This window comes from Orcinus orca, chromosome 3, assembly GCF_937001465.1.
Source record: "Orcinus orca chromosome 3, mOrcOrc1.1, whole genome shotgun sequence".
Lineage (NCBI taxonomy): Eukaryota > Metazoa > Chordata > Mammalia > Artiodactyla > Delphinidae > Orcinus > Orcinus orca.
In genome coordinates this window covers 109,056,704-109,073,580 of record NC_064561.1, presented here as the reverse complement: position 1 = coordinate 109,073,580, position 16,877 = coordinate 109,056,704, and the positions used below count along the sequence as shown (strand labels likewise).

Here is a 16,877-nt window from a genome sequence, read left to right as displayed (position 1 = left end):
CTGCCAAACATTTCTTAAAATAATTAGGCATGCCCTTGAAGAATCTGTAATATTATCAAGTGAGGAAAAGGGAAAGGTCAGTACAAAATGGGCTGAGAAATTTTCATAATTCCCAAATTTGGAGATGCTTTTCAAAGAAAGAAAAATACGTAAAAGGGTATCTGTCATTATGGGAAAAAAATGGAAAAAAGGATAAGAAGGACTTCATGTAATGTGGACCCAGAAGTACAAGAAGCCAGTACATTTCATCAATCACTTCGTTATTTTACTATGATAAGCAAGTTTGAATACAAAGTAATGAGATTGAGGTAGCAAGTTACATATGACAGCCATTCTGATTTCCTTGTGGTCACCAAATAGAGCTAATGTTGCTATAAATTATGAAAATGAATTAATTATTCAAGGAATATCTAGAAAGCATCTACTTGAAAGTGCTCATAGCTTATTGAGGAAGATGGAAACAGACATATATATATACTAAAATGTATTCAATGTATTAACAGATCTATACTGATATTTAAGCTGGTGGTATATCCCAAAGAGAGCAAGGTAGAACTTTAAGAAAACACTGAAAATAGTATTTTCCTAGAGGGAAAAAATATGCAGTGAAAGCTTGTCCTCTAAAAAGGATTGAAATGTAATACAGCATTAGCTTGCAGTGGTGTTTTTCTCATTTCATTTTATAAGTAAAATATTAAAGGTTAACTGAAGCTGATCTGTGACCTCTCACTTTATAATACTATGAAGAAAACCATTGTTTAAAACATATTTCTTAGAATAACAAAAGCCAAAGAGACAAATATATTGGGTTGGATTCCTATTTTTGCTTTTTTAGTGTAAAATTCCCTCTATTATTATTAGTATGTATGCATTTCTTCAGGCTGTATGTTTAGAGACTTGGAAATCATGTCAACTATGATGAAGAAAGAATTTTCTAAACTAACAAATTCTTCTGTACACCATGCTTTATTTTAGCATTGGCAGGTTTCAATGTGTTTTGCTATAAAGACACATATGTAACTATTGAAAATATTAAAATAGGCTTTAAAGTTAGAAAACAATTCATATAATTCAAGCAATCATTCAAAATAACCTTGTCTCTGTGCAGAGATGTCATGTAAGCTTCAGAATACTCTTTTCTTCACCACATTATCAGATTAACCTGGATCTGCCTCACTTACACACTTCCTTCACTGAAACTTGAACTCCTGGGAGATTTATGAACTCCTAGGAGATTATCAAGATTCTCTACCTTGCAGGGAGTTGTATGAAACAATGCATTTTGCGGTCACAATATGCTTTATGAAAAGTAATATTATCTCAGATCACTTTGCAGACTTTGAATATGTTCTTTGTTCCTTTTAAGTATCTTATATCAAATGAGATTCCTCTTTCTCAACTCTCGTAACTTTTATGCACAATGTTCCTGACATCTGGAGAAAATTTCTGGATATCAAATTCAGATAGCCTGTCCATCAAGTGGTCAAAACTGCCACCTACTGGTCAGTCTTCAAATCTATTTTTCAGTTCACCCAAGCATTGCCTTACCATGATAAGATCCCTTGCTTCAAAACAGTAAAGATCAATTATAATATCAGACTTACAACAAAGCTCATCCTGTCTAGGGTGATCCAAAAATACCAAATTGCACAAACCTGCCAATAAAGTCATCCCTTTTCCCAGCGTCTCTGTCCCATGCAGTGATATCAATGATTCCGCCTCTTTTTTCATAGAGATGAAAATCAAATTGTTCTCTCCACTGAGGATTCAAAGTTTTTGGCATAATCTGGAAAACCAAAAAGTCATTACTATCTCCTCAATATCAGTCTTAAAAAATTCAACTTGAGATATAAATCAAACTTTATGTACTATCTAGAAAAGCATGTGAGCTTCTAGAAATGACGGAAATAAGTCATTAGATCTCAGCATCTTTACTACATGTTGTATGAGAGAACCCAAAAGAATGTGTCCTGGAAACCAACAGGCACCCTCTCATTATTTTGAGTAACAGATAACAGATATGAACTACATAGAAAAGGCAAAGAGTCTGTAAGTGGAATAGCTCACTCAGATACTAGCATTTATTTTACATAACCAGTTAATACACAGATATAACTCGTAGTCTGTCATCTTATAATAAAGGAAGAGGAGGATTCCCAGAGTTTTCTTCCCTCACTTCCCACACACATAAGAATTGCGAGCTGAATAATGAAGAAAATGGACAATGAAGTTCTGTGGGAGAAAGAGGAAAAAAAAGTAATTTTGGGGTGGTCAGGCAAACTTTTACCTTAAAATTATAGCACTGATGTATCATCCCAATTTTATACATGGAGAAACTGAGACCTGAGGTTTAAGTGACCCACCTACAGTAACTAGGATTTAGTAGCTAGACTCTAACTCAAGTCTTTTATTAGAGCTTCAGATCTCTTTCCCCAAAGCACTATGCCAAAAATGTTTGTGAATTAATATGTTTGTGAATTAATATGTTTGTGAATTAATATGAATATGTGTGTGTTGCATATATAAGAAAGATATCTTATCTGACGTGCAATTTTGTAACTTCAAGTATTCAGATAAGACACCTGAATCAATTGACTCATACTGATGTGTTTTAAAATTCCATCACCATTGAGTTAGACCACATTCATATTTGTTTCCCTACTCTTTCTTTTTAGCAGGAGGACCTGTAGCGGCCTTTTCTCTTTTTAATGTATGAGAGACAGATCTTCAGATGTAAAGACTTTGAAAGCAATGAAGTATGTTATGTGCAAAGGTAACGCAAATGAATCACAATTTTTAAAGTTCATAATCTGAAATTAATCAGCAATAGATCATGGAAAGAAAGAGCAAAGAGAGACACATGTCCATAGCTGGGTTTCATATTTCATACCTAAAGAGCAGAGCTATAAAAATAAGTAATGTTTTAAGCCTACCAGAACAGGGAAATAATGTTAATTGATAAAAGACAAGATAGAAGTGGTCACAGGTACCTATTTTTGGGATCAGTAGTTTCTTTAAAATGTTATTATTAAACCCATGGCAGAAAAAAAAAAAAGACAGCACCGGATGGATGGTATGACAATTCAAATGTCTCATAATTGGGTTCAGATGAACTCCTTCAGTATTTTGGAGAGTGGTCCGTCTTACTTATTTGGCCAAAAAAGAACTTAAGCTTTCAGTTTTCTTCTGTAGGATTCTCTTCCCTATATGATTTCCTATAGGTCAGAAGTGATGCCTTCCCCTTCGATGTGGGCACTTAAGAAGGTAACCAATCAGCCTGCTAAGAAATCACCTCTGTGATATTTCTAATACAAGATGGGTGTAATCAGTTGTCCCAAGCTGTCAATGAATACCAGCTATAGAAGCTGACCATTAAAGAGGCTGTATTTGGGCTTCCCTGGTGGCGCAGTGGTTGAGAGTCCGCCTGCCGATGTAGGGGACACAGGTTCGTGCCCCGGTCCAGGAAGATCCCACATGCCACGGAGCGGCTGGGCCCGTGAGCCATGGCCACTGGGCCTGCGCGTCCGGAGCCTGTGCTCCGCAACGGGAGAGGCCACAACAGTGAGAGGCCCGTGTACCGCAAAAAAAAAAAAAAAAAAAAAAAGAGGCTGTATTTGGATGCAACACAGATAAATGTAACTATCACTATATAACCATGACTACTATGACCTTTACTAATTATTATTATTTCTGTTAATAGTATGATAGTGATATGAATATTTAATATAATACGTTATTACTAATAATACAAGTGTTATTACATAATATACTTACTACTGCTGCTACTTTTCCTCTTCCTTCCGCTACTACCGTTTATTGAGTATTTATTATGGGCAAAGCAATATTCTAAGCCCTTTACATGCATGACACATAGTATTCAATCTTCTCAGTAACTTTATTAGGCAGGCATTATTTTAATTCTCATTCTCACAGATGGGGAAATGGGGGTATGGAGAGGCAAAGTAACTTGTGCCATGGCACACTGCTGTAGTGGCAGCAGGACCTTGGCCCTCTGTTTTCTAAGTAAATTTTTAAAACCTTGCAATCTGCATTGGTGCAACTCAGTTTGAAAAAATGGTTCAGAGTAATGCACAAAGATTTTTCATACATGTCAAATAGTGCTATTTGTAGTACTTGTACTAGTACTAGATGCAGTAGTAATAGTAGCCAACATTCTTTGAGCACTTTATGTGCCAGGCATTGACTTAGGTTTGCTCTGGCTTTTTTTTTTTTTTTTAAAGAGATTAGTATTATTCCTAGTATTAATTAATTAATTAAATTATTCCTAGTATTATTCCATGTGATAGGTGAAGAAACTGAGACATAGAGAAATAGTTTACCAAAGGTCACATAGTACATAAAGTAAGAAATGCAATACAATTGTTAGCACTGTTGCCTGACATGATGTTGAAAAGTAGTTCTGTAAAGCATTAAAAAAGTGTCTAGTGTTTTCACGTCTCAGAGCATGGCTATTAACCAACCACTGCCTTCCAAGCACTGATGGAAACACAAAAGAGATAGGTCACCTTGCTCTTGTACTTCTGATGTCCAAGCCGGAACTTCACATAGGGGTCACTCAACCCATTTGAATCCATCGCCTTGAGGTCTCGCCCCTCAATCAATGTGATGCTGACTATACCTCTCCAAAGATGTGGTTTTCTGTGTACGTCTGACAGACGTAAACTTTGGGTCTGAAACTTGTGGCAAAGGAAAAAAGAATTAGATTACTGTGTTTTAAACCAAAATACCACATTTGGCGTTACTCTTTCATCTGTTATAGTTTTTCAAAAATAAAAAATATGCAGTTACAATTTTTTAAAATAAAAACAATTAATAGATTATTAGTTATTATATAATTATTGATAAATATGAAATTATCTCATAAATTTAAGGTTGTTGTGTAAGAGAGGTGTGTGCTCAAAATACAGTCTACTTCAACTCTTAAAATTACATGTAGATATTTTAAGAATATCACAGAATATTTGCATATGTGTCAAATATGCCTGTCTAAGTATGTATAAATAAATATAAATGTAAAAGGCCTCATCCACACTGTGATATGTAATTTTTAATTAGGAACAGTTTTTTTGCTGCTTCAAAGTTTTTATTATGAAAAATCATAATAAACACATCTAGCATTTGTCAGTAACAGTTTTTGAAAAATTTTTTTCGTGTTACAAGTGGATTTTACAGGCGGTTTTTAGTTCTAAGATTAGTTTTAAGTTCTATTCAGACAATTTTAAAACTTCTTTATTGCCACAATAAGAGATAACTGAGTTTCAGCTCTCTAAAAAACTACTTAAGGTACCACAGAACAAAGAAAAGTCAATATGCCCTCCCGAGATAGCTTGCTTATGCCTGAAACTTGCACCACAAATTTTAAAAATTACATATGTGATTTATATTGGCAGGTATGTTTCTGGATTTAGTTCTTTAGTATTTGAACATTTTCTTTAATAACTTTTAATTGCTCAATTCTAAGTCACAGTACTCAAGCCAGTGAACAAACTCAGAATTTTTAAAAATCAGCAAGTCTAAAAATGCCATATAATCTCTTGAACTAAATAGCATATAAAACAAGCCAGAGAAAGTAGCTAAAATGTTAAAGATCTTTTCAATCTGGATCCAGAACCAAGGAGTATTATAAAAATTGCTGGGTTTTTTTAATGTTTTTTTTTTATGTTTTATGTTATGTTGTTTTATGTTTTTTTACATTTTCTTCACTTATAGTGATTTCATGAAGAAATTCAATGTCTCTCTCAACCTCAGAGTACTCCACTTCTGAATTATGGATTAGCTCTACTTTTGGCCTAATTCCTTCCACACTAAAGTGATAGTTTATTTTGTATAACTCCCCCTCCCACTTTGACTTCTTACTTTTTCCCCATACCATCATAATGGCATAGCCATTTTTTATTTATCATCAAAAGTCATGCGTTTCAGGATGCTTATTAGGAAAATGAAAACTATATTCTTCAAAAGATAATACTTTTAATATTTGAACATGTCCATGGAAATCTTTCTAAATCACATTGCATATTTCCCTGCCTTGGTGATCAGCAAATTTTAAACACCACTTCTTGGTGGCTCTGCCTTATTAATATCAATACAGGACTTTGTCTACATATCCCTCACCTCTGTGAGCCCAAGAGCAGTGTCACCTGTGTTCTGAAGAGAAGCCAAGGTTACATGCAGCACCTGTAACTTCCAAAGGACTCCATACCCCACTTCAGTGAAGCCCCTCTGCTCCCATCTGTTTTATATCAATACATTGGGTTTCCACATTGATTTTGTTTGAACCAAGGATTTCTCAGATTAAAATAATTGTTTAGAATTCATGGCACCAAATAATTTTCAAGTTTTTTTTTTTTGGTTCTAAGATTTCATGCTACTTATTTTATATAATGCAGCAATCGATTTCAGTGCCTATCTATCTATCTGACTACTGCTGCTCTTGAGACTACAACAGCAGACTCTAGAGAATCAGGTTCTCAACTATGCATCTGAAACTTTTGTTAAGGGGTATGAATGGCAAAGAGGGAAAACAAATTTTTGGCAAGTAAGAAGAAATAATTATCTTAGCAAAGACTAAGGAGTTAAAAACTACCCATTTATATAGAGCTTTAGACTTTGAAAGTGCCTATATATACATTACATAATTTGGTTTCCACTAAAACCCTATGAAGTAGGAAGGCAAGTCCTGCTATTTCCATTTTACCGATGAGGAATTTGAGGCTCCAAGTAGCTGGGCTAATAAATGGTGGATATGGGACCAGAACCCAGTATTTCTGACCTTTATTCCGAGCTTCTTCCAATATTGGTCTTTAGGGCAGAGACTCTCCCCGAGGTTTCAAAGTAGTCATGAGTTAAGTACAATGTTGCTAAAGGGTACTCTTCAGTTAGGTGAGTTGCTTATATTTGAAATGACATTCGGTCTATGTTTTCCTATGTGGCTAATACACGGCATCACCTTCCACTTCTCTGTCATACGAGCACATGTATTCATACTTACAACATTCCAGCTTGCAGATGGATATACTTAATGACATTTCCTACACACTCTAGCAGCACAAGTCATACACTGCACTCATCAAATAACAGTTGGGTACAATCTAGGTTACACAGCAACTTCGGTTAGCAATGCTGAGTTAGGTTCTTGAATGGTACCATGTCTGAAACCCTTACTTGCTCTCTCCTCCTCCCATTTTTCACAGGAGAACAAGAATTTTAGTTTTAAGATGAGAAGGAATGCTTTCCATGGGATCCTTCATGCTTTCACAGAAACAGAATGAACTTAATGGAGGCTTTACCTAGTGCCACTAGTTGTGACCAAATGCTTTTCTATAACCTGGAAGAACATTCCCAAAACGACTTGGGAAGCTAAGAGGTGGGGGGTGGAGGAGGGGAGAATATTTCTTAACAAAAACAGGGCTAGTGATTGTGGAATTTAAGGTGACCTGTATAAAAGGCTAAAAGGAAAACAAAGGTTGGGTTCTAAAAACATACTAACCAAATATCATTTTTTAAAGTGATTTTTTTAAAATTTATTTTTGTTAAAATGGTACTCTTCTAAAAAGAGACTTCTTAATTCAGCTGTGATTTGACCAGCTACATAGTCATGAAACAGATAAATATTTAGTTTGAGTGTGAAGAATAGGAACTTGAAATAAAATTATAAGGTAAAGGGGGAAAATATAAAACTTAGGCTATTGGGCTTCCCTGGTGGCACAGTGGTTGAGAGTCCGCCTGATGATGCAGGGGACATGGGTTCGTGCCCCGGTCTGGGAAGATCCCACATGCCGCGGAGTGGCTGGGCCCATGAGCCATGGCCGCTGAGCCTGCGCGTCCGGAACCTGTGCTCCACAACGGGAGAGGCCACAACAGTGAGAGGCCCACGTACCGAAAAAAAAACAAAAAAACAAAAAAACAAAAACTTAGGCTATCAACAGGAGAAAAGACAAGGGCTTAGCATAAATGTCTACTTGCATCTTTCTAGCAATTTCTGACTATGTGACTTGGGCACAGTGCTCCCTCTCTGGGCCTCAGTTTTCTTATCTACGGTTCCAGACAGTACACCAGGCCCCCATGTACTAAGAGCACTGCTCTGTGTGAGGGGGGTGGTCGGGGGGGTGGTGGGGGTCTGAGTGGAAAAAAAGTATATTCCACAAACAGAGAAGATTTAATCCACTTAAGATAGCTAATACTAAACTTAGTTTTTAAATCAAAGTTTTGGGGAACTCATTGGGGAACAAGTAGAATTCCACAACTAAAACAAACAAACTTTGAAAAGCACTAGCGTTAATGCTCCCCAACATAGCTTCTGAGTAACTTGCTGTTCTGGTTAAAGTTTCCTTCCTCTGTATAGCAAAGTTCTCCAAGTATGGTCCACAGAGCAGTGGCATCAGTGTCACTCAGGAACTTGTTAGAAATTCAGATTCTTTAGCCCCATCCCAGACCAACGGAATCATCAGCTCTGGATGCAGGGCCCACTGCTCTGGTTTAACCAGCCCTCCTGGGAGGGGGGGGTCTGATGCGCACCCAAGTGTGAGACCACCACCCCCCGCCCCTGTTTTGAAAGTTCTAAGGTACATGCACACTGGTCTTCTCCTATGTTCTAATAACTAGTATTAATTACTATAATCGTAGACATCATCCACTCTCTGGCATGGGTACTATATATGCTAATTAAAGTCCCTCTTTAGTTCTGCTTCCTAATTTACTGATGAGAAAAGCACATTGGTCTGGATATTTGGAACATTTAAAGAGAGAAATAGGAGGCCGTTGAAAAATCATGTGGTTTAATTTATTATTTCCTTTGTTAATGATTTTTCTAATAGGATGTATCTAAATAATTAACTGAATAATTGATAATCGGTCAACCAAAAATTACTTATTGAGCACCTAAAGGGCAAGGAGTGTTAAATACATCCAAGAAATCCCTCAATAAAATTAACATATTACAGCTGGTACTTAGTCATCTAAGGTAATGTTTTCAACTATGTCCTTGTTGAAATAGGAGGGAAAGAAAAAAGAAGGGAAGAATAAAAAGGAAAAGCAACCCAGCTTCGAAGCAAAGAGCCAACTCCAAAAAGGAAAAAGTACTCTTTGAACTTTTAAAGCAGTAATTCCCCAGTTTTAATGGGCAATTTGTTGAAATCGCCAGGCCTGATCCTCCAGGATATGATTCAGTTCTTGTGGGCAGAGCTGCACGTGTTTCTCCAACATGTGCCCCATGTGGTTCTCATGCACACTGAAGTTTGAGATCCACTCTCATAAGGAATATTCGTCCAAGTTCAGATTTAATAAAGAATATCAAGATATCAGGTAATAATACAAATTTCAAAGTCTCAGGTAATTAGTCACAGACGTGTATCTTTAGTAAGATTTTAGAATTAGTGAGCTGGCATTTTAAACAGAATATTAGTTTATACACATTATCCCTTGCAAACAAATTCAAGACTTCAATCCCTTTTCATATACATAAAAGATGTTAGGATACGGAATGGTTTTCAGGAGAGTAAGTCAGCCATGAGAGTTCACAGCTCATGTAAGCTCAGAAAACATAAACAAACTGGTTGAACTTACTTGTGCATTTTGGTAATGAGCATTCTGAAGCTCTGCTCTGCAGAAGCCCAGGACAGGAAAAGCAGTCCTGCCGCATGTCTGGATGGAAATGAATGATCAGAGCCGTATGGGAAATCTTTGGGCAACTATCAACACCTCATGTCAATCAGCTTAGCATCACTCTTTAAAAAATATTATTTGAAAAAAATATGTATTTGCTTCTCAAGTCACTGTCAGAAAATGTCTCCTAACACAGTGAAGACAAATGCCAACGCCACGATAGTTTCCAGCTCCTTCTTTAGTAACATAATGCTGCAGTGGTCAAGAAAATAAAGTACAGAGATTGTATGGTGATGGATCCGGTTTGAGTGGTTTCAGGGTTTTATTAGTAGGTGTAGCAGAGAAAAGAAACAGAGCAAGAGAAATCATGGAAAGAATCACTTTCTCTGTTGCTCCAAAATTTCTGGAGTCTGTTTCCAATGTCAAAAAAGTGATCAGGCTCCAGAAGAATAAATGTTGCCTGGACAGGCAATAACGATAATCATGTTAACTGCATCCCACATGTGAATCTTCTGTAACTTTTAAAGAGATATTTCTAAAGTAACAGAGAAATTTTGCCCCACACAATACTTATCTTTGTTGCCTTTGCTACTAAAAAAATAAGCCTAAGTTCCCTTCATTATTAAGACCAAGAGCAGCAAGAGATGGATAAAAAAGATACAGATGAACAGGAAACAATGGAAGGAAATTATCATGGTGGAGCTAAAAGTCTGTATTAAATGACTTCTAGAGCAGCTAGACAAAGTTTCCAAACAACAGAATTATGATGAGAATCAACAGCTTTACTAATATCAACAAGGAGGACTGAATTAGGCCAGTCTGAAAGATGGGTTAGATCGCACAAAGAAGTAAACATGTATTGAGCAGGTATTATGTGCTGGAGTTTTCATAATCCAGTGTTTCTCATGACAAGTGTTTTTAAGGACAGAAACTGAGGCACAGAGAAGATAGATACCTTACTTAATGCCAAATGGCTAGAGATTGGCAAGTCTGAGATTTGACTCTGGAATTGCTGATAACTAACTGACGATTTTCCCCACTACATCTCAATTTGTGGACAGAGCCTATAAAGTTCAACCCCAAAAATGCGTTTAATTTGTACAGGATTTGTTGAAATACTCTGACTTATGTTTAGATGAAATATATCCCTGGGTATAGGTTACTAAGAAAGGCTAATCAAGAGCTTAAAGGAAGAAAAAGTTTTCGAGTGGTAGTAACTCTAGCATATATTGTTAAGCAAAACATATGAGAGTTAACTGTACTCTATAACTGTAGTCTCATTAAAAAGGTGGTGAAGTTGTAGAATCTTTCATACAAATTAAGAACATTTCTATGTTCCAGTTCTCGTTAATAAAGTTTACTAATTGCATTCCTTAAAAACTGGATCACTAATGATAAATTCCTATTATTCTAGATCCTGATTAAAACAGAGAACAAAACCAAAAAAGTCTGTTTAGACTTAACAGTGGCTAAAGGAACTTTCAGTCATACCAATCTTCTCCCTGTTGTGTGCAAATAATCCTTGGCTTTTGTTATCTTCTTTTTTTTTTTTTTTTTTTAACCTGTGTACAACCTAATCCTTCTAAATGAGACCTAGACACTATGAAACTGGAGTGAAAGACATTGCTTGTGTCTTTACAATGGCTGTGTGTGGAGGCAGCCCTTTCCTCTATCTTCAGCACAGAGGTGCACATGCTTTTATTTAATCAAACGATCCACAGACACTACAAAGAAGAGATAATGACAGCCTGGAATGACTGTTTTGTGCTGCAAAGCTTGGAGCGTGGAGCAATTAGTAGCTCAATCCCAGGCACAGGCATGTTCTATCTTTCCCTTTTCCTGCTGAGTTTATTCCAGTAAATTGCACCTGGATGATAAGTCCAACAAGTAGATTTGTTCTACAGTCCATCCATCCGCTCAAAGCAGGATTGCCTTTATAGAAAACCCTCCCAGTGCTTTGTCCAGCCTAGTTTGAAGTGTCTCATCTAATAATAAGGCTTCGATCCCTTTTTTTCTTAGAAGATGATTCACTGGCACTATAATACTTAGAGAAATTCTCCAGGTTTTTATCTTTAAACCTTCTTTCCTATTTCTACTGCTTCTTGATACAATTTACATTGTCAGGAAGGTATTTATGTTTACTTCAGATGTTCTAGCTACCCTCTCTAAACTTAACTGGCCAAACAAATGATCTTAAGCTTTTACTATATTTGCTCAAAGTATATACTAATAGAAAAGCACCATATAACTTGTAACCCTGTTGGTTTGCTGAAGTAATCTATAGGTTTCTACCAATGGTATGGTAAAGAAATAATGAGTCCTGTGTTTGACTTACAGAGACATTTTTCGAGACTTTAAATTAAAAGTTAATTTTTTTTCCTGAGGGTCTTACTTTCACACCTATTGATAGAAATAATACCTGAACTTTTCTTGGGTGTATGTCATATACAGTTGAGTTGTTCAGAATGTAAGCACTTCCGCAAAGGATCACATTCTTGTTTTACAAAGGCAATATCTCTTCTCCTTGGTCTGCAGGGTCTTCCTTTAACCATACTTCTGTCTGATCCTACCACAAGGTAGTGCTCTCACATAACTCTGGATTGTTCTCTATTCTATGCACTCCTTTTCACCCATTTCATATTACGATCCATTCTCCACTTTTTTGTATGAGGTATCTTGGCATAGCCCAGCCTTCTCCATTTAAACAATATTAAAATCTCTCTTTAATTCACTACAATGCTCTCATAAGATGGATTGTTCAATTAGCTCTCAGTCATCAGAATCTAAATGTCTAGTCAATGGAGATAACTGAGAAGGAACTTAAATGTACTAAATATTTGAAAGAACTGCACTGAATTACCATCCTTTAATGGGAAGTTAAAAGTCTTTAATGAAATTCTGACTTAGAGTAATCCAATTGGCTTCACATATTTTTATTACTCTCATGAGAAACACGATAATTGCCATAACCACTGCTTAATGTTTTGTGTCCTAAGATACCATGTTTTGATAAATTATAAATGGCATGCTTTTGGAAAAATTAGAATATCCCTTTATCACTTTTCTTTCCATTATTCTGCTCTCAAGAAAATTAAGATACAGCAAGTAGCACTGACATCCGTTGAGCAAGTTCTCAACAGGTTTAGTTTCACTTGGTGTAACTCAGGTACTGTCTCCTGGACACATGTATTAATCCTTAAAAATAAGCTGTTAAACTTTTCTTTCAAATCACATTCTGTTTAATTCACGAAGCACACATAGTCTCTTCATGTAAGATTTTATCTGAGCTGTTAGGTTTTCTGCATATCTGAAAATGTTATGGGAAACCTCTTTTCATACACATCTCCTCTAAAAGTTCATCAGAATACAAATATTGCTGGGGCAAAGGTCAATGAGGCTGGTTAGCAGAGTGACCTTTGACTGTGAATATGAAAGATCACGCTGATCTAAAGCAGACTTGGTCACTGATTTTCTGATTTTGTAAAATGGAACCTAAAATACAGCAACATCACAGCCCTGAAACATATCTACTCATTGGTGGCTTAAGGAGCTGCGGAGGAGAGGGTCACATAACGCAATAAGAATTTGAAAGGCTGTCAATGAAGACTAACTAAGGGGCAGCTCTGCTTATATATCGCATCTCTATTCATCAACCCCAAAAGGAACTCGAGTGCTTTAAGTCTTCACCAAAACATTTATTTCTATGACATTCAGAAAGAGAAGTATTGGCCCTGATCATACCATTTAGGTACTCCAGGGCAATGGCATCACTTCTCTGGGCCTTAGTTTCCTCATTGGTAAAATAAATGACCCCGAAAGGTTCTGCTTTTATGACTCCATTTGTTTGTCACTCAATATATGCTCAGAAGAAAGACAATAGACCACTGTACTTCAGATACAAAAAAAGTTATCTTTTAAATGTGCATATTTGATATTCTAAAATAAGACAGTTGGGCTTCCCTGGTGGCGCAGTGGTTGAGAGTCTGCCTGCCGATGCAGGGGACACGGGCTCGTGCCCCAGTCTGGGAAGATCCCACATGCCACGGAGCGGCTAGGCCCGTGAGCCATGGCCGCTGAGCCTGCACGTCCGGAGCCTGTACTCCGCAACGGGAGAGGCCACAACAGTGAGAGGGCTGCGTACCGCAAAACAAACAAACAAACAAAAAAAAAACAAACAAAAATAAATAAAATAAGACAGTTTAAGAGATTGAGAAAGGTTAATAAAGAATATTTAAGGATGGATACAACCAAATGGGAAGTACTGATAAGTGGAAGACTAATTTGGAAGTAGAAAGTGAAAAGAAGATGCTGAAAAAGATCATTTGAAAAGAAAACCCTTGAAAAGTAGTGTTTATGGAGTTGGTCCTGGTGGCAAGTCTTCAAAATGATCATGCTGCATATTTGCCGCATGCAGAACAAGCACAACACAGAACACCCCTGAATTCTGCTTGGTTGGCATATGAATTCACAGTAATTGTGGGTCTTAAGAAAACAGAGAAAAAAATTTTCCCAAAAGCCATTTTCCATTTAAAGTAATGGGACAATTCGAAAGCAGTCACTCTGTGTGTTCATGGATAATGCATGAACATATAAGAGGAAATATTATTTTACCAACGATACAGAATAACATCAGCGAAGGCAGCCATCAGTAGACTGAAAGGAAATGAAGAGGCTATAATAATTAAAATGAGCTCACACAAATACAAGACTGCAAAAAAAAAATGTGTGTGGAGGAGGCAGAAGATAAAGAGATGTGAGTTTACTTGCTCACTGGTCAAGTCGATGCATGACTTAATCTAGTACCTGCCAGTCTGCTTATGAGACACTGCAACAAATCTTAAAATTCTAAAAGGAGAAATGTAGTTTTCAGTCATGAGCAGTTTAAGAGCCAAGAAAAGAAAATTGCAGGGCTCCCCTGGTGGTGCAGTGGTTGAGAGTCCGCCTGCCGATGCAGGGGACATGGGTTCGCGTCCCGGTCTGGGAGGATCCCACATGCCGCAGAGCGGCTGGGCCCGTGAGCCATGGCCGCTGAGCCTGCGCGTCCGGAGCCTGTGCTCCGCAATGGGAGAGGCCACAACAGTGAGAGGCCCGCGTACCGAAAAAAAAAAAAAAAAAAAAAAAAAAAAAAAAAAGAAAATGGCAAAGTTCTATGAGTGTAGCATTTTCATTGCAGTATCTATTGCTAGGTAATCACGTGCCAAGTGTGAACATTCAAAGAAAGAGGGAAACTTTTGAAGGCAAAGCAGTGAGTGCATTAGTAAAAATGCATAAATCATTAGCAAAAAGGCATAAATCACGCCTTGCACAATGCAGAATTAAAGCAGAGGAAAAGGATGACAGAACTCATTATGTTTAAGTCATGAAAGTGTAAATAACATTAAATTGCAATGGCACTGAAAACAAGTTCTCTGTGGAATTTTCTTTTTTTTTTTTTTATTCAAAGCAAAAGCAGAGTTGCTCTTTTCTAATTCATAGGATTTTTTTTTTCCAAAGAAAAAACACTATCTAGTATGTGTATAGTACAAGATCACCATAATAGAAGTAAATTTTTCCCAGATAGATGGAACAGATTTTACAAGAAGGGAAAAAGAACCTTTATGGACCCTCTAGACAGTGCCATCATATTCCTGAAAGATCTGTGGGCCTCTAATTGTTAAGAATCTGGGATAAATTTGGGCCCACAAGGAACTGATTTCAAAGCAATATGTTAAATATATGAAGTTCTTAATTTTTACAAATGAAGAGTGAGTCACCTAAATGATTTAGAATAAGAGTTAATAAAGAAGACAAATGAATACATCTCTCTGAGAACCTATTTTAAAAAGGGAATTTCTTAATTCACATTTAACTCTCAAAATAACTATTCAGAACCAAAAGTCAGGAACATTAATATAAAGGATTTAGACATTACCCTCCAAAAGAAAGACTTCACAGAGAAATAAGATCCAACCACTTCGTTTTCTGAGAGTTCCTAAAAATAAACAAATATTTAGCTAAATTTTGAGGTGTTCTGAGAATACTTGATTGGCTCAGCAAAATTAAGACAAGTGAAAACCCTAAAATTATATATGCTAAAGACACTTTGGATGTTTATAAACTGTAAGTTTTTTTCTTTTTCTGAATAAGGTTTTTTTATTTCAATTAAAGTTTGTCTTATTCATATCTGATACAATGGTAGTAAAGTTTAGAGAGGATTATTTCTGTAATTTTAAAAGAATATACTTACCTCTTTATTAGCTGTTGATTAATATATCTTAGTCTAATATTTTATTTTAAAAAGTAGAACTGCTTAAACATATTTTAAAATTCTGAAATAAACCAGATAATATCCATTCCTTTTAACAAAAAAATTTAATACCACAGACCTTCAGAGCATTTTTAAAGAATGATAACAGAAATCTTACTTATAAACATATACCTAGTCAAATTTGGCTTAATTCCTTACTAAAAACTTCCCAGTTTTATGATATAACATTTAATATATAAGATATAAATTCCTTAGTTAACTGAAGCTCCCCCAAAATAATGTTAAAAATAAACGAATACTAAGAAAAGGTGGCTATTTAGTTGGAAACAAAGCAATGGATTCATATTGGACATTTTATTACTTACTCCTCAGACTTTTATAAAGTGAAACCAATTTGCCTTTAGGAAATCAAAAGCACAGTTACTCACTTTTAAAGAGAACATTTAAATTACATGCATCCTTTAAACTTTCATGTTTTGCATCCTGTTTCTGGGTGTCAGTTATGGTAATATTATGGGAAACTGATGACAGTTATGGGAAAGCATCAGCCTTTGACACTGTGATGTAGAGGAAGCCGTTTTGTAATTTATTTGATTATTCCATGATTTTGTGTTAGCAACTAAGATGGTAGTGGTCCAGCACCTCGCATGATACTTAATTATGCATAGTAGGTGCTCAATAAATATTTGATTGACTGTTAGTCACATGGAATTTCATTTGCTTAAGGATATATATTTCTTTCAAAGTGATCCTTCCAAAAATCGTATCAGAAAATAATAATGAACTAAAGTACTTTAGGGTGTGCAGCAATTTGAGTAATTTAAGTTTAGCTAGAATTATATCAGAGATCATCTATGCAATCTACCTGTGCTTTTTACATGAAATCTATTTCTTAATGAAACTAATTACATTTTCCTAAGTTACTTGTATACAGTTCGGTCAGGTAGCATACTAATGTCAGGGTCATCGGGAAAAAGTCTTGAGTTTAAGACACGATTTTACCATC

The 16,877-nt window shown here is 36.1% G+C and overlaps 1 protein-coding gene across 15 annotated transcripts in view; it reads right to left on the bottom strand.

The window, feature by feature from the left end:
- Window positions 1-16,877, bottom strand: part of MCTP1 (multiple C2 and transmembrane domain containing 1) — a 543,328-nt gene that overhangs the window by 218,544 nt on the left and 307,907 nt on the right. For 9 of the 15 annotated variants that reach the window (XR_007476708.1, XM_049708425.1, XM_049708421.1 and 6 more), the window contains 3 exons: window positions 15,536-15,595; window positions 4,527-4,697; window positions 1,656-1,786 (listed from right to left, as the gene is read on the bottom strand). Coding sequence is in view for 14 of the 15 variants with exons in the window: in XM_049708425.1 (XP_049564382.1) it covers window positions 1,656-1,786; window positions 4,527-4,697; window positions 15,536-15,595 (362 nt within the window). In the remaining variant the exon portion in view is untranslated. The remainder of the gene's footprint in view (window positions 1-1,655; window positions 1,787-4,526; window positions 4,698-15,535; window positions 15,596-16,877) is intronic. The other 6 variants (XM_049708428.1, XM_049708424.1, XM_049708423.1 and 3 more) reach the window with 1 other exon arrangement.